This window comes from Falco biarmicus, chromosome 17 (assembly GCF_023638135.1).
Source record: "Falco biarmicus isolate bFalBia1 chromosome 17, bFalBia1.pri, whole genome shotgun sequence".
In the NCBI taxonomy this organism is placed as follows: Eukaryota; Metazoa; Chordata; class Aves; order Falconiformes; family Falconidae; genus Falco; species Falco biarmicus.
The window spans coordinates 3,751,942-3,770,536 of record NC_079304.1 but is presented as its reverse complement, the minus strand read 5'-3'; the positions used below and the strand labels follow the sequence as shown (position 1 = coordinate 3,770,536).

Here is an 18,595-nt window from a genome sequence, read left to right as displayed (position 1 = left end):
TGAGACCCGTGGAATTCATCAGCCTTAAGCCTTCTGCCAGCACAGCAATTCCTCTTATTGGTCAGTTGCTGATGATGTGGGCTGTTTCTTTCCCAAATAGCTTCACGCAAGGGAGCTGATTCCCTCCCCCTGACTGTTTCCTCTTGAAGCAAAAGGTGGGATTCAGAGGAGGCGTCACCCTGCTGTGGGGAGCATTGATAAATCTAGTTATACTTTACCTATATGGAAACAAAAGGACTGGGCGCACACAGCCCTGCTGCAGCCAACGCTGCGTCCATAAGGAAGTCACGATTACTCTCTCCATGTAGTCTCAGGAAAGAGTTTTAATACAGAGTGAGTAAGTTAGTAATTGGTAGACTGATAACAGAGCTTGAAAGGAACCCAAATGGTGAACAATATGTGTGGGTCTTGACAAAACAAGTTCCCACCCTCTGTGCTCCTTATTTCCCTTGAGAAAGATTCTTTCAGCAGTAATATTTTCACTGTTCCTTCTTTGCTCTCAGTTCCTTTTGGGATGACAGGAGAAGAGAGAGTCTGACAGAGAACGTGCCTTGTCTGAAAGAGTCTTGTTTTCTACAGAAATAAGAATCCTTTTCAAGGAACCGTAGCTGTATTTGTAGTGCAGATAAGCCTTAAACTTCCTTGAGTACCTGATGGAGTGAGCAGCAACAGAAACGAGTGCCTGATTATACATTTAGTCCTTTCATTGCTACTGAGAGAGAGAAATTAACAGAAGAGTCATAATCACTTAATCTTTGGTCTTTGAGATGCAGGAAAATGTTATTTCTAAAATGTTCAAGTCCTCTGGTACCCAAGATGAATTCTCAAAGGCAATGTTGCTTTTGTTACTGCAAGCTCCTCCATGAGCATCCCTAACACACAAGTGGATACTCACATCTTTTCTTCCATTTTCTTACTTTCACTTGCCACCCCTTGCTCCCTCCAAATCTCTGGGACTCCCCAGGAGAACTGCTTTAAAGTTTCCTTAAGGAAAGAGGGAGTAAGCTGGCCTACCAGCATTTGCAGCTTTCAGGGAGCAACCAGACCTGGGTGGAAATTCTGCCACCTACAACTGCTTCCACCAAACAGAACCTTTGGAGGACAAGATGCATGCTGTGATGTTTCAATGAGAAACCCACTGAATACCAAAATAAAGAATTAAAGATAAGCCAAATGAAATGCACACTCTGTGTGATGGCCTGTCTAGTCTTTCTATAGCCATGAAAAACTGCATCAGGTATTTTAGACCACACATTAGTGCTGTACTCACTTTGTACAGAGAAAAATGTCAGACTGCAGGGCAAATATAGGGAGGGTAAAGGAACAAATATACAGTCTGGAAGCTGGCCAAGGCACCTGTATCAACAGCCCCATTGGCCTGTATCTAATTCTGAGGCTGCATCAGAAAGAGGAATTCTGCAGTGACTCAGGTACAAGATATATCACTTGAGATATACAATGGACGTACCACACTTCGTCTGACTGCGATGCTGTAGCTGAGGGACATCACAGCTGAGTTCTTTTCTTTCTGTAGAGACTGCCGCATTCACGCAACTCTCCCAACTTGAACAGTAAAACTGTGCAGCGTTTCCTGAGAGGTACAGAGAACACCTCTGTCTGCCAGAGACATGCTGGTCATTCCTTCTGTAGGTCTGAATGTCCTGTACAGCCCTGAGTATGAAAAACCTGCCGGGCAGGTAACTGTTCCAAGTCCTGTGAATAAGTGAAATAATAGTATCAGAAAGTTACAGTCTGCCTCCAGACAAAAAGAAAGCTACAGAAGAACAATTATTTTATCGTTTAATATTTAAGTCCATAGTTAGAGCATAAAGAATGTAAGTCCATGTGCTTTTCTTTACTGAGCAGAAATGCAAGAAGCTTAAAGGAGAACAATTACCAGTGTACTCTGATTTGTCTCCTGCTGCAAGGAGAGAGGGACATCCTTCCCTCCAGCTACTCCTTCATCATTCCCTAGACTCTCATGTCAGCACCTCAAAGCAGTGTATTTTGGGGTTTTGCAAAATAAAACACACGTTTATGATGCTGCATAATATTTTATGATCCAGTTCATGAAAATTGGGGTCTGGAAGGCTTCTGCATTCCCTCTGAAACCCCTTGAGTCAAAGCAACAATCATCATATATTATACTGTTAGAATATTGATCATATACTACAAGCAGGTTAGGTTTGCTTCAACATATGGGGAGCAATTTCCCCAAGAATGACATTCAATTCTTCATGGCAGTTTGGAAGTACATCTGAAAGTGTCAAGAGAGGAAAAGCTTGGGAGACACTGTCAAATGGAGTTACTGTTAAATCTTATTTAAATATATCCATAAGTGTCTAGTGTCAAACCAGTCCCAAATGCATCATTTTTACTAAAACTGTATTCTAAGTTTCCAGAAAGGTTTTGTTTTTCTTTTAACTTTCCACCTCTCTTTTATCTCAATGGCTGCATGTTTGTCTTTGTGGGGACTCCCTTAAGGTGATAACATGTACTTAAATGCTTGGAAAATCTTTTAGTATGGCAAAGTATTTGCTCAAGAAAGAAGGTGCTTTTATCATTCTGCATAGGTCTTTTTTCCTCCCATGACAATAAACATAATTTATTGTAGGGTCAGCCTTTCCCTGAAGGAAACATAAGGAAACTTCAAAGAAAGGAATTTCCTTTATCTGCAGCTTATCTGAGGGTAAGGGAGACACATTTATTGAAGTGGAGTCATCCAGCAGACTGGTGGAAACAGTCCACGCCCAAGCTCCTGGCTGAGACCTGGTTCTGCTTTACCTTTATCTACTCTGCTTTACTAGTCACTACTGCTTCATAAAATTCTTCATATTGTCTCAGGGTATTTTTATTAATTGTCCTATGAAGCATTTTTTATTGCCCTTGAGTTACACTGGCATATACTTCACTCTTCTAACACCCTGCTAAATTCGGTTTTAGGGCTTGCTAACACAGTTACAATCAAAGGAACTCTGTGAACATTTTAACCTACTTTATTGGTACCTGTGATTCCATGGATGCTTCTGTGGATAAATGACAAAGTCAGGTTATTATTCTGAATTTACCTTACAAATCTTTAAGTGTTTGTCCCTTCTGATAATTTCCTTTCTACCTCTGCTTCCATCAGGTAAAATGTGCTTCTTGACTCTTGTATGCACATTTCCATCTTCATCTCTTCTTTTGCTCATCAAAACTTTGGCAGCCCCACCCTAGTGACCATGTTGTATGCCCTCTTAAAATCAAAGCTTTGTATATTTTTCTCTCCTGTTGAAGATCATAGGCATGAAATGTTTGCATCTCTTTAACTCAAACACAAAATTTTCTCTTTTTTCTTTAAACTTCCTTGTGGGAAAAACCAGTGACAACAAGAACTGATTTGCAGCTGGTACTAACATAACTGTGTTGAATGTCTGCCTAAGATACAACTCTTAGCTTTCTTGCTTTTATATCCCATCATTACTCTTTTTTTTCTTGTTTTTAATTCTCACAAACCTTGCATTGCCATATATTCACTGAACGTGCCAACAAAGACAAGAACGTTTATGTGCTGAAAAGGCAGGTCCTAGCACATGCATGCACAGCTGTTAACAGTTTAAAAAGAGGGTTGGTAGGAGCAGAGAGGAACACTGTTAACTTTCTCAAAATTACTATTTTTGCAAAGTGGAGGGAATGTGATTTGGGGAAGAGAAATACATGTGGGTGCCCTGGTTTCTGCACTGAAAGAGATGAGAAATAAGATCATGTAAAGGTTCAGTTTCAAAAGAAATTATGAGAGTAAGATGCAGACAACTCATTGTTGTCCAGGGGTCTAGTTCTTTCATGGCAGAAAAGAAACGATGGTTCAGTGATCTGAGCTGAACTTGAAAGATATGGATTTCTTTTCAGCAACAGGCTAACAGGCTTCTTCAGTGAGATTGGGACGTTAATCTAATTTCTCAGTGTTTGCCATTTATATAATATTTGAATAGATTAATATGAGAAAAATACATAAAAGATCGTGAACTGAAACACTTAAATAACCAGGAGCAATGCCAATACTTGGCAAACACTTGAAACTGGAGGTGGTGCATACTTTTGGAAATACCTCATTATTGTCTCTGTTTCCTAGGGAAACATAGCTTTAAACTTTTGACTTCTCTATCATTCCAGAACTATAATGATAATGCAAATCAGGGAGTAAAGTACCTGAGATAGGAAAATAAAATAGATTTTCTTACAGCAGCATTTAAAAGTTGTGAAGAAAGGAGCAGTTGGACACCAAGCCCTGACGAGTGAAAGACAAGTCACTGATTAGATATTTTTACACTTCCTGTAACCTGTTATCTGGTTAGTAAATCTCAGCAAGGTATGATGGGGCTGGAAACTATTATTAAGACTCAGACATCTAACTGATGAGAGGATGTGTTCCAAAAGTCAGGTTTCTGCAGGCAGCAGTAATAAGCAACTTCGAAGCCACTGCCAAAACCAAATAGACTAAACCTGTCCCAGGCTTCAGAGGAAGCAAGTACGTTTTGAACGCTTGCCATGTCAGCTGCAGCTCTGCAATGATTCCCACTGAAGGAGGAGGCCTGGAGCTGTTTGGAGGGCATTTTCCCATACGCCACTTGGAAAATTCCTACTAAAAAAAATTTCCCAGATATTTGGTAGAAACACAGAGTAGATGGATCTCCTAGCACAGAAGAGAGATGGGCTATTTCATTCTGTTCTTACCTGTAAAACATTTGGAGATCATACATGTATTTGTATTATGTATATTTATGTGGTCATATATTTGTATTTATAGAGCTATAATATATATACAGAATATTTTATATATAGAGAAATATATATATTATATTTATTTTGCTGATTTTTTAAGAATATATCCTGATCATAGTGACATGCCATGACTTCCAGTAAGGGGTGGAGATTTTACTGTGCAAACATTAAACACACCTTCTGGATCAAATTAGAAAACAAGGAGCTCTCTTTGTACCAGGCTAATAAGTCCCATCAACTGGATTTGGGCTTTCCTGGTCCCACAGGTGGCTTCATACTGGTTTTAGCTCGAGATAAATCCTCAAAGTCTCCAGATCTCTCTTATCCTCAGTGAGAAAATCAAACTCTGTATTGCTCTACAAGGGCAAGTCCCGTAGCCACTAGTTGGAAGAGCTACTGCTAGGGAGATGTTTTTAAAGCAGCTTGTTCTCATAGCAACTATCAGCTTGTGGGAAAACACGTTCTGCAGCCCTGGGTTTGTCTCCCCAGAATGACTGCACGTCTTAGGGAGAGGAAAGGGTATTTCTAATTCCTCTTAAACAGTTTGCTCCATTTTCAAAAAGAAGTAGCTTATAGGCAAATTTTACAGCATTTGTGTGTATCAGGTAGGTTACCTTCATGGACAGTCCTGGCCATTAGCTGTAGCCGAGCACCAGGGTTTTCCACCAGCCTCTGATGCTTGTGTTCAGCTTTAAGTCTTCTTTTAATTAAACAGTAAGGTCTGCACCGATTGTCTAGGTATTTTGGGCAGCCCACTACCACCAAATCAAGCTGACTGAAGTACTTCCTGATTGCATTTTCAGTCTTTTCTAATGGTTTTGGCTTTAATAATTAATAAAAACTGTAAGATTCTGGTGACATGATTTTTAACAGCACTTCCAACAGAAAGGAATTGTCAGCATTTGTTTAAAATCTTCATGTGCGTGTAATCTCTATGAACTTTTTAGTACTGCCATAATTTTTGACAGTCTGACATCGGGTTTTAGGAAAGAACTGAACTAAGATTAGAAATGTTGTAAGAAAATCTTGATTAATAAGGCCGTAAATGCCTTTGATCCACAGTCACACTCCTGCTGCCAGGGCTGGTTAAGCATGGGAATGCATGCCAATGGAAAGGTGTTCCCTGCAGCCAGGCTTTGCAATGCATCTCTGAGCGTGGGCTCCTAAATAGTGGGTTATTAGGAGTAATTGCAGTGTGCATAAACTTCTCTTTAGGCAGTACTAAAGAAGTTGATGAAAGTCAGCTACAGTGCGCCTGAAATTGCACGTTCACTGTTACCAACCATGAGAGAGCATTTGCCCTTAACATCTGTCATAGTGTGAGAATATTTAAAGACATTCAGAAATTTGTTGGGATCACCCCTCCAAAATGTTATGTAGTACATGAAACAACAGAAATATATTATTTGGAATACAGAAAGAATGGATTTTCCTACAAGAATTTTTGTACTTGCTTAATTTGACTGCTATGATTTTTCATTATTATGGTAGGCTGGTAAATGTGCAAAATATCATAGAAGTCGCTTCCTTTCATCTGATTTTTTATCAGAGGCACAGTGAATCACATATTTTCTTTTTTCATTACTTGAGACAATGGTGGGGGCCAAGAGGGACGTCTACCTTGCAAAAGGCAGACTGAAGCAGAGGGGCCTGGCTGGGCTGGCTGCAGGCGCTGCCTCAGTGATACCATTTCCCTGTAGCCAAGAGTGCAGGAGACTGGAAGGAGCATGCACAAAGCTGCAAGACTTAGAAGCAATGGGCTGTTGTACCTGTCCCTTCCTACCTGACAGCTGTCTTCGGAAATGAAAACATTTGCTGCCGGTCTAGATCCTGTAGGTAGATGATAGTCCTGATCCAGCATGAAGCCAATCAGAGAATTGAGTCCACAAATTTCTGGCTCTTGTTTTGGTTTCTTTTTTCCCCAGCTATTTCCCCCTCCCATCTTTATCTAACCGCCTGAAAATGTTAACTTATGCAAGTGGAGATGATTCATTTCCAGAACTAAGGAACTCAAACACACCCAAAGATTACAATGCACAATGCCTTTGGTTGTCTTTGAAAGCAGTAACAGTGCACCACGTCGGTATCGCTGCAGTCCCCCCTACAGGCCTGTTTTTTAAGCACAGCACCATTTAATTGAACCTTGTTCTTAATAAAATCCTTCTCTTCACTTTGTAATACCAGACTCCCTGTCTGTCTGTGGCAGCCACTGTTGCTACTAAATGAGTTGACAACAGAGACAAAACAACTTCAATGCTAATTAAATGCATACAAGAACAATCCAGGAGGTTTTGACTCAATCTGAATTTTCTGATTTCATATGGAATTACCTCAAAACTTTCAGGAAGAATGACGTGAAACCATTACATCCTCTCTTTCTCTTCCCTGTCCTTCGTAATGAATTAATTTCTAACCTTTTTACTGTCTGTCTATTAACTTGGTTTATTACCCTCTCTGGTATCACCATGTTACCCCTGTGAAAAATGTATTGATTTTATTATTATTTAGGCTGTTCTTTCCTTGGCCTAACTGTTTCCCAGGTCTGAGGCTTGGATTTATTTTTAAGAGTATATTGAACAGTCTCTGTCACAAATCCTATTATATATTTTCTGAATTTGCCACTAGAGGATGCTGTGTGATCCGACACACTGCACAGACTGGCGCTGCATTGTCAGCTTCCAAGAAAGCCTGGCCCTTGTACCAAAGGTGGGACGTGTTTCTGTGTGTGGTTAGCCAAAGGAACAGAGCTGTACCGAGCCACGAAAGGGCAGAGTACAATATTCCCTTGTATCGACACTGCAAATGTAGACTGATTTCAGCTCACCCCATCTTGTTTTGATGGGCTTTGATGTTACGATGGACAAATTATGCTCTGGTAAGTCCTGCCTAATAACTCCATCTGGCAAAGTCAAAGGAAAGCCCAGGGTGGATGCGCTCAGCTCAGCTCAGCGGTGGATGCACCCTCGGTTCATCACCCTTACAATGCTCTGCAGGCACTGAGGGAAGCATACCCAGCATGGAGGTTTCTCCCCGTTCCCACTTGAGAGGGACAGCAGAAGGGAAGCAGGAGACTCAGTACTGTTCCTGACAGACAGCCTAGAACACAGCTGGCTTCTTTCTGGGATCAGAAACATTCTATTTGAACTGTGCTCAAATAAAGTATTTCACCCTAAAGTCCATTATAGGTGGGTAATGCTGAGATTTAGACTTTATTTTTTGAGGTAGTCAACACTGGTTGATATGAGGAGCGGAGCATAAGGCAGAACATGAGTCCCTGTTAGCTTGTAGGGGAGCATGAGAGTCCTGTTGTGACTAAAGGGAGAGGTATTTTTGCTCTGATGTTACAAATCTTTGTTTTCTAGGGAAATAATTTCTCTGACTCATCTCTTTTTCTGCTGTGCTGGGAATTTGGCTTTGGATTGTAACACATAGACAGTTTGGTGCCTTTTTAAATAATACACTGTTATCCAAAAAAAGATATTTTACCTGACCTGTATCTGTTTGCAAGCTAAAGTGCAAATACAAAGCTATTTGATAGAATAAAAAATGTTAGTGATTTATGTGCTGTCCAGAGAACAATGAAGGCTTGTGAGACCCACCCTGATTTATTACAGGTTGGCAGCTGAATCACTCACCTGATATGTGGTAGACCCTGTTCAGCTGCTTTCTCAGCCTGCTGCAAATCAAAGGCTGAAATACAGATTTGTAAGTTTTAAATGAGTGAGATACTTCACTAGTTTTTCTTCCTTGGTCAAGGCCAAATAATGTGAAGCAGTTCTAGTAAGAAAGATTGAACCTTGCCAGCACCCCACCATCCTCCACCCATCTGTCCAAAACACTGTACAGCCATGGAGCGAGGAACGCTGTCTTATGAAATAAGAGAACACAATTCCTTCATTTTGAACCATCAGACAAAAGACCTGAGCTCAGATCTTCCAACATGTTGGGAGGAATAAGCCTCACAATTGAACTTTGTGTTATAAGGAGAACTTTGCATACTCATCTCTCATTTCCTGATCTAATCCTTTGTTTTTATTGAACAAGACTGGATAAAGCACTCATCTCAAAGTTGGGAGGGGTGGCCGTCTGAATATGATTGATTTCTTGTTCAGTGACCCAAAGGAAAATATTTTTGATTTAGCAGAATTTTCATGAAAAGTTGGCGTTAATTAATCCTGATTGTTTCAGTTCAGCTGCTGAACTAACAAATTGACTACTTGCACATCCCTTGCGATGTTCACTATGAAAAAGGGTTTCACTCATCCTTTTTCCATCCCTATAGGTGTCACTCTTGAGTTTGATGTGAATGTATTTGTTCATCTCCAATATTTTATCCAGACATCATCAGATTACGTTAGGATACACAATTTCTTTAGGGCCATATTACACCCAACCATAATTTCTCCATGAAGGTATATCTCATTTGTTCCACCTAAATTTAAATATTATATTAATATACCAAATAGATTGTTGGACACACAGTTTTGTTTGCATTGCAGAAAACTAAAGTTTTATTAGAGGAACTGTTATCAGCAGAAAGTAGATCACCAATTGCACTGCAGGGAAGAGTATGTAGGTACAGTGATTCGATAGGAAGAACAGTATGAAAAGGAAAAAGTAGATCATTTTAGGAGAGTCCTAGAAATTGTTCATCTTGACTTCATCAGTAACATTTGTAGAGCCATCTGTGCGTTGGGTAGGCACACAGTGCGTGTGCTGTGTGTATTCTCGTGTTGTAGGCTAGGCTGCTCACAAGGCAGCAGGGAGATCAGGGAGACCAACGCACTGGTGGTATCTTAGCACACTCTTGACTGCCCTGTGGAGCAAAAGAAGAAACCGTTATTCTGATGGGGAAATCAAGTCTCTTGCAGCACTAACATTTCAGATGTATACCTTATTTAAATGTCCATCTATGTTACCAAAAGTGTGAGAAAGGAGCTTAGCCCATTTCTGTAACTGAAGCTAAGACACCCTGACATTGAGAGATTTGATTGTGAATGGTTTATTTCCTGTTGCAGTGAAACATAAAATATGAAAGGCATGGGGGCAAGGCAAACTAGGATCCTCTTTGGAAGATGCTTCTTACCTGTCTTGTCACAAGATTGACCGTGAGAGTAGGAAGTAGAAGAATGAGAGTGGGAGGATATTCCTCCTCCCTGGAGAGCTCCTTGAGATGTTCTGTGCAAGGAAAGGAGTTTTAATGAAGGCAGTGATAAATACATAAATACATTCATAAAGAGACGTATTGTGACATGATGTGCAGTACATATTACAGCTCAGCTTTTCCTGCACCTTGCAAATATTTCTTTATATTTTTTAATTTCATTCCTTTCAGCTATATTTACCTAGAAAGTTGTAGAAGCAGAAATAACAAAACAAGTATAATTCTTCTACTCTCACATTACAGCTGTGCTTGCTCATCTGCTGACAGAACACAGTATGCTACAGTTTGGTTTTGCATGGTGATTCCTCTTATGGAATTTACTCAGCACAAGCAGGACAAGTGGAACTGATTAACTGAATATAGGTCAGTAACTACATGCTCTCTGTTTCCCTCTGTGGTTCATGTGCTTATTAAGTTTATGATATATACATTTCAATGCAGATGCTTTGAAAAGGTCTGTTCTGTAAAATTTAGATTTCAAATACAGACTGGTGAAACATTCTACTCTGACTTTGAGTCCCAATAGAAAAAAGATTGTGGTAGACTTTATGCCCTTATTTGCAAATAAAATACATACACAAGGTCTTGCTGTCCCTCCTGCAGCAGTGCCCGGTACTGAGCAATCTCCTGTTCCAGGCGGGTCTTGATGCCCAGGAGCATCTTGTACTCCTGGTTCTGACTCTCCATCTCGCAGCGGATGCTGGCCAGCTCCTCCTCTACAGAGTTAATCTGCGCTTGGATCTGTTGCAGCAGGCAGCCATAGCGAGCTTCGGTTTCTGCCAAGGAGTTTTCCAGAGAGCTTTTCTGGAAGTGGAAAGGCAGGAGTTTAGGACCAGAGCTCTACCCATCCGTGCCCATTCCGAGGAGGGAAGGGCTCTCAGCAGTCCTGCCCCACGTACCGTGCTGAGCTGCGCCTGCAGTTCGATCTCCAGGTTCTGCATTTCACGTCTCAGCTCAGTGAGCTGGTGGCTGCTTGTCTGGATGTCCTGGCTGCTAGAAGCGACCTGCCGGTTGACTTCTTCGATCTGCAGGAGTCAAACCCCAAACACAGTTTCTAAGTGAGACAATCCTCTCAGGGAGCAGATTTGCTGACTGAGAGCTAATGTAGCCAGGAAGCCTCTCCCTTCCATCCTGTCCTCATCGAGGACAGCCTAGTCATTGCTCCGTAGATCCTGATGTTCCACACAGCTGTGCACATCAGACCCGGCCTGCTCCCCCTCTGCCACTGCCGTCTTTCCCCAGCAGCTGTTCCCTTCCCATTCCCCAAGCCGTGCAAGTGTGGTGCAGGTGAGCAGCCTCCCCCTTTTAGCCAAAGGCATTGCGTGCCCAGTCGAGGGTGCCTGGGTTTTCCCACAGCAGGAGACTCCACTTTGTGCATTGCTGCGTACCTTGACTTCATACCACTGCTCAACCTCTCTGCGGTTCTTCTCGATGAGCTGCTCGTATTCGTTCCTCATATCGTTCAGTATCTTTGTCAAGTCTTCTCCAGGGGCAGCATTGACTTCCACGCTCACGTCGCCACCAGTCTGAGACTGCAGCTGTCTCATTTCCTGCAGAGAGTCCAAAGAGAGAAACAAGGAGCACAGGTCATTTCTTGTGGTGGGGACAGTAGTTAAAGCAGTATCAAGGTACCAACGAATGGCGATCATGTGACATATAGTTGAACGGACTTGATGTGTAACTTTGGGAACCCTGAAGAATCAAAGCACTATGTCTTGACACACTATTTATCATTGCATTGTACCTCCTCATGGTTTCTCTTAAGAGAAAGCAGTTCATCCTTCAAGGACTCCAGCTCAGATTCGAGTGAAGATCGTGTGCGAGTGAGATCATCCAGGACATTTCTCAAGCCATTAATGTCAGCCTCCACAGTCTGACAGATGACCAGCTCATTCTCATACCTTTTCCAATGAAAAAAGAAGGATTAGTCATTCATTTCATTACAATGCATATGCTTGGTCATACCACTTGGAACAGGGCATCATCACCTGCGTTCATTAACCTGATAAAATTCATGCCATGAAAGATGCAAGGTTCACAGAGAGGTACTCACTTCATTCGGAAGTCATCGGCAGTCATCTTGCTGTTATCAATGTCCAGAAGCAGTTTGTTATTGTCCACAGTGGCAGAAATGATCTGAAAAAGGTGAAGTTGGGGAAGGGTCATTCTGTGTTCAAGGCATCCAGGAGAAGAAGAAAAAAGACGTAAAGCTTTGGTAGGGCATTGCTGTGTGTCTTAGGATTGTTTTCTGCTGTAATGCAGAGGCCACAGAAACTTGTTGAAATGCCATGCCACAAGAACTGGTGTGAGCAAGATTTTGACTTCCCCAAACACACTAATAAAACAATGTGTTGTTGGGGGAAAGAATACTGAACATTTATGCAAGGACATATGGGTTTATGCTCTCTGGGTGTGTAAGGAAGTACAGTTTTTGTCCCTGATGCTTTAATTCATCTCATTAATAAGAAACTAATTGTAAGAGAAGGCCTTGGTCCTTCTGTCTGGCCTAGGTAGGAGTGTGCAGAGACAAGAGGAGCTGTGATATTGCACTCCAGGTGCTCTGGCTTTGCACTCCATCCAGCTGAGCCGGGTGGGAGCAGAGTGACGGACTGGAAACCACAGATGCCTGGTTTGGAGCCACCTGTATAACGTGGGATTGCAGCTACGTGCGCCAGCATGTTTGGGCCTGCTGGAGCGCTCCTTGGCGCCTCGGGCTGTGCCCCCAGAGCACATCCCTTTCTCTTGTGGGGTGCTGTGGTGTGGGGCTTTGCTTACCCAAGAGGCGGGAGGCGCAGCTCAGCAGGTTTCTGCCTGCGGTGCCACCAGCGAGGCCGACCAGTAGGTCCCTCCCACCCGTTTAGAGCCAGTGCCAGAGAGAAGGACAAATTCCTTGCAAAGGAGAATAGCGCGCGGGAGATGGAGCCACGTTAGCTGGGTCTGTCCTACCTGGTTCTGGAGTTGTTCGATGGTCTGGTAGTAGGAGCTGTAGTCCTTTGAGGCACTGGGAGCTTGTTTCCTGTACCACTCGCGGATGTGGTGCTCGAGCTGAGCATTTTCTTCCTCCAGCCTTCGCACTTTATCCAGGTAAGCAGCCAGGCGGTCGTTGAGGTTCTGCATGGTGACCTTCTCATTGCCGCCCAGAAGCATGTCCCCCCCAGCACCAAAGCCTCCTGCAAAGCCACCACCAAAGCCTCCTCCCAGGCCACCACCAAAGCCTCCTCCCAGGCCTCCACCAAAGCCACCAGCAAGGCTGCCAGCGCTCATGCCCCCTCCGTAGCCAGTGCCGCATGCTCCCCCACCATAGCTTCCACCACCTATCACCGAGGAGGCATATCTCCTGCAGGAGACGGAGGAGCTCCTGCCACTGCCGCCACCACAGGCGCCTCCACCTCCCCCGCTCCTGTAAGAGGTACTAGATGTTCTCTTGATGCTGCAGCTCATGGTGGAAGGAATCAGATATCCAGCCCCCAATGCAAAGCCTGCCGCACAGCTTGATACAGAAAATGAGACTGCAGCCTCTGTCCTCGCTGATGGCTATTTATACCTTGTTGGTGGGTGTCACCTGTAAGGCAGTCCAGCTTCCCATGAAGTTTGCCAGCCTTAGTGCTCATGCCAAAAGTGATGTGCTAAGGGGAATTTCTTTTGGGGCTTGGGACAGCCCTCCCCATAGGTATTGTGTCTGCATGCTGATTCACCTGAAGCATGCACTATAATTTTGGGTGGGTGGCTGTGTGTTAGATTTTGTTTCAGATAACATGTTGCCGGCTACTCAGTGAGTGAGACTCATTGTAATAGTTCTTTGTAGTCATTTTTTTGTCCTGAAAGCAGGTGATGAAAGCACCACCTAGTTACTCTGTTTTAATTTCAAAATTAGAGAAATACAAACTCAGGCACCCTGTGGATGAGCTCTGTTTCATTTTGCCTGCAGAACTGCCAGTAATTGATGCTTTTGAAAACATAATCTTTAAGAATTTCGGTCCTTCTCTTCAAAGAAAACTCATTGTGAGTACTTTCTTATGCTTAGTGGTAAATCTCAGCAGAATAGCCTTTGAAGAAGCAATGATATTTCTGTTTTTACCAACCTCTGGTAGTATCACTTCCAGAAATAATCCTATGTCTTGCACAGAGTGGTGGACATGCAATGATGTAATTTTAAAGTTGTGATTTTTTTTAATTTTGTGCAAATTTCCATTCACCCAAAGATTATTTACGACTGAAATAGATGTGTAGAAGCTATAAGGCATTACTGACTTTATCTTGGGAGAGGAGAGCAGAAGGATTCAGCTTTTTAACTTAGCAAAATGGAGGCTAAAATGATTGCCTTGCTCTTGAGGAAGGAGATACCAGGGCTATTTAAAATAAAGGACAATCCTTCTGTCCACATGGGAAAGGGCATAATCTGGTTTTGAGTGTATTTTGGCTGGAAACTAACAGGAGCTTTTTATCTGTGGAAGGTATAAGGGTCTGGAAGGCTTCCATTGCAGGAGCTTCAGGTGGAAAAGAGAAAAAGGTTTGATATTGTCCTTGGATCAATTGATGGTAGGGATTTTATTGTCGTATAGTAGAGATAGCTGTGATGACCCTTTAGATCCCCCTTGCCTTCTATCATTTTGTCTAACACTGCTGAGGTTTTTAATGCTGCTGCACAGTTGCAGCATTTTGGTAAGAGAACAGGATGTGATGAACCCTTCTTTGGAAATGAAACTTTGCCTTTAGATAACTTTTAGAAAACATAAAATTTTAAGCCTGAAACACAAGGAGCCTCTTTACATGAGAGTTAAACTTTGATGGGATTTCATCTCCATTTAGAATTTCAAAATTACTGGTTCATTTCATTGTTGGTTTCTTCATTTATGGTCTTACTTACACACAGCTTGCAGTTGTGGCTGGAGCAACATTTTCTCTCTTAGCTGCAATCCTTATGAGACCCATAAAAGTTACTAATGCGTGTTATGGCTGACTGAAGAATCATGGAAAGACATTTACCCTTTTTTTTGATACCCCTACACACACTTTCTTAGATGTGCTGAAGATAATGTAATACTTTGATCTTCATAATTATAATTGTTCTTTTATTGGTAGCTCTCTAATTATCTGCACGTCAGAACCAGTTGCTTTGCATATGTTATTGAGACTGAGTCATCATTATTAAAAATTAAAAATTATTTTCTCACAGGGTGTGATTCCTTAGTCATATTTTCCTCATTAGATTGTTGAAATGCACCTTTATTCTTCCCTATGAGATGTTTATTACTGATCGGCGTTAATGCCAGGGGTGTTGATTTTATATCTCCTTCTCGGCATTGTTGCATCATAACATGTGACCCAACAACTTCATACATTTCCCAATGCTGTATTTTCATACCATAGAGAGATGCCTTTTCTCTCTCTGTCTGTCTCTTCTCTTCTTTTGAATAGGTGATCTAACTATGCTTACTGCTGTAACTGTACCACAATACTTAAACTTTAGACTTTCTGTTCTGCAACTCATGGGTATTTCCATGTCTTCTATTCATTTTTGGTCCACCATCCTGTGGACACAGCTCTTCAGCCTGGGATAGCCGTGGTGAGTCAATTTGGACATACTGATTTACTTCACAAGCCAAAAGAGCCAGGGCTCCTAATGTTCCATTAACGTTCGTAACCCTTGTGATAACAGAAAAAGATCGGACATTTTCTGTTGTAAAGGGTATAGAGGCTCCTCAGCCATCTGAAGAAACTGCTAGAGCTTTGAAATCATATCTTCCTCTGGAAGATTTTTGCTCATAATACACCCTGTGAACATCTGTAAGTCAGAAGAGTTTGTTTGAAGTAACAGTTTTATAAATCCTTTCCAAGTGCTGTTTACTCACTGGTGAAGTTGGATGCAGAGCCACAGACAGATACGCCAAATTGGCAAAGGAACTAAAAGTCAGTGGTTTTCACAGAAGTTATGATGCCATTACTGGATATATGTCTTCAGTCACATAAGAGGCAGAGGACAACCTCAGAAACAATTGCTGGTAATTAATCATTTTACGACAAATGAGTCAACTGTGGTCTTGGTAAGAAGAGTGCTACTCCCATGAGTTTCATCAGGAACTCCATCTTGCATTCCTCATCCTTCACCCATCACCTTCCAGCATCACTCACCTGTGCATTTCTTCAGTTTTTTCAGAGATGAACAATTTCCATAACCCCAGATTCTATTCTTATTTTTCTTTTATGTGACTCTCTGGGATAGACCCTTATACCTTGCACATGTGTAGACCTCCAGAAAATCCTATTAAATGTGAGCTATTTTAATTCTACAGTCCATTTACATTGTTAGTTCAGTAGCCCTTCCTACCACTGAAAAAGGAAAAGTTTGAAAGTAATTCCTAAGAGAAAATAAGCTCTTCCAGTATAGCAATCCTTTCCTGTTCTCTTTCTCTCTACCTGCTAGAATATGCTGTTACAATCCATGATGTTAATAAATCAAATTCTAAATTCCTCCCTGACAAAGCCCTTTATTTCCTTTCCTGTAGATCTTTTCAGAACAGTAAGCAACCATATTGCTTTTTCTAAGAACCATGGGTGAAGTGAGTGCCAGGAGCAGACAGTGATATCAAGATTCCTGATCGAACATACTACAAGGTTTGTGGGGCATCTGCCAGCCGTAGATGGAGGCGGTGAGGCACGCTGTGCTTGGGGCTTGCCTGTGGCATGGGCCATGCTTTTCCCCAGCACAGCCCTTGTCCCATACTTAGGTGGAGGTTAGTGCCTCATGAATCAGTGGTGACATGCAAAAGGCATCATACTGTGAGCTGCAGCAGAACTGCCACCAGTGATCTAGCCCTGCTGCAGTGACTGGCAGCTTTGCAGTGCATCCACTCCTTTCAGTCTGAAGATTTTGCATATCTTTGGCTTTGTAGATTTAACTTAAAGCTCTTCATAGTAGCATCTATTTCACAAAGACTTTACACTCTTACAAATTAGTTCAGAAATGGTGAAAGACATACGGCAGCTCTGATGTTCTCTGGAGTCCTCTGGATGTGGAAGATGGCATTTTTTATCATTCTGATACTTCTCTCTGCTTCTGGAAGACTAGACAAAATAACTTCAGTGCTTATTTATATACACTAACTGTAGTTCAAGTTTCCATAATCCTGCCTTTAAAAAGATGTCTTCTGAAGCTGTTTTGGCTATGTTAAGTACAGCCAAGACTTGAATGAATTCTGGCAGCCTTTGGAGATGAAAGTCATGTTTGCATTTGCTTTATATCACTTTCTATACTGTTAGAACCTGAAATGAGACTTTTATTCTTTGGAAAAGGGCTTTTATTCATACAAATTCCTGATGCTGGACTGAAAAAGTCAGTTTGGAAACCCAGGTTTTCAACACGAATATAAAGTATCTCTTCTTTGTAGATACTTACTGCAGACTGCAATTACGATATTGTGATGGCAGAGCCAAGGCACATGATTACAAATAATACTCTTTACGTTGTTTATGATGAGAAATCCTTTCATTTCATGACCCTAACAGAGCAATACCCTCACTCTTAAATGAAACAGCAAATACTAGAGACCAGATTTCTGTCTCTCATTCCTCCTAAGTCAATCGAGTGTACTGACAAAAATTGTGTTCTTGGTATTATACTGGTATTTAAATTGAAATTTCTATGATAAAACATAGGATTGTTTTTGATGCGTGACGCTGAAGGAAACAGGCACATATTTCCTAACAGAAGTTAGCAATATGTAATTCACTGTGTACTCAAAGGTGTAGAAATACTTGATGTCAGGAAACCCATACGTTCTGGAACAACCTCTACTGAGTCACACCTTCCCTCGGGAACCCTAGCTATGCTGAGCTGAGTAAAGCCAAAGATTAATGGAGTCTGATGAGTCATAGTAGTGACATTGAGCACAATTTAGTACATTAGAAGTTAATTAAATGATCTTCAGAGCATTACCCATCATTGTTGTTTTCTTTCTCTTTTCACTCACATTGTTCAGTGTCTTTAGTAAAAAGCAGCAAGGCAAGGGGCCATAAAGCAATCTGTTAGTGGCCATTAGAAAACAAAATGGTAAAGCATTTGTAATTCCACAGGAAGGAGAAAAATTGTGTCAAGAACTGGTATCTGTTCTCAACCTTATATCTCTTGCTTTGAAGCAGAGAGTTCTGACAGTCTCACCTGACTGACAGTTCCCATAGGCAGAGCCTGGAAGATGTCACACTTCACACAGCCTTCGTACAGCCATGTTCAGAATTTGTGACATTTCCTTTTACTGAGTGATAAGGCCTCGGAATGGTGTCCATTTTCTTAGTGCAAAATAGAGTGTCCTGAGACTACGTTACAAAGTACGATTGGGCAATCTGTATTTGATTGGTTAGCTTGATAAATACCCATTCAAACTTTGTTAAATTAAATTTCCCAGACACATTTGTTTTATTTGCATTGCAGAAGTAAAGTTTTATTAGAGGCAGTGTTATCAGCATAATTTAAGCTTTTGAACAAAGAACCAGTTGACAAAGACAAGCATTGCAGAATGAAAGAAGGGGTGCTGAGGCAGGTGACCAGGCACACTTTCCAAATTGTTCCAGTTGCATCAGCTGTGCTGCAGAAGTGTTTGGTTCAGTTTCTTGTTGTCCATGCTCAATGCGTCTTAGCTGGAAGATGCCAGCATCACTGTTACTGCGATTGCT

General features: G+C 41.8%; 1 protein-coding gene across 1 annotated transcript; it reads right to left on the bottom strand.

Moving 5' to 3' along the window:
* Positions 1–9,259: 9,259 nt before the first annotated feature.
* LOC130160071 (keratin, type I cytoskeletal 13-like) lies at positions 9,260–13,366 on the bottom strand. The gene is made up of 8 exons (XM_056362287.1): positions 12,872–13,366; positions 11,979–12,061; positions 11,670–11,826; positions 11,314–11,475; positions 10,825–10,950; positions 10,503–10,729; positions 9,848–9,939; positions 9,260–9,577 (listed from the first exon to the last, which is right to left on the bottom strand). Exons 1-8 carry the CDS (start codon positions 13,364–13,366, stop codon positions 9,558–9,560), a joined length of 1,362 nt encoding a protein of 453 aa, XP_056218262.1. The 3' UTR covers positions 9,260–9,557.
* Between the last annotated feature and the right edge of the window lie 5,229 nt (positions 13,367–18,595).

What these genes read in the sequence shown, in the direction of transcription:
- LOC130160071 (XM_056362287.1), bottom strand. Translation starts at nt 13,366, where the DNA reads ATGAGCTGCAGCATCAAGAGAACATCTAGTACCTCTTACAGGAGCGGG. An exon ending in TCGAACAACTCCAGAACCAG is followed by an intron (nt 12,062 to 12,871) that starts GTAGGACAGACC and finishes CACCTTTTTCAG; the next exon opens with ATCATTTCTGCCACTGTGGA. An exon ending in GCCGATGACTTCCGAATGAA is followed by an intron (nt 11,827 to 11,978) that starts GTGAGTACCTCT and finishes TCATTGGAAAAG; the next exon opens with GTATGAGAATGAGCTGGTCA.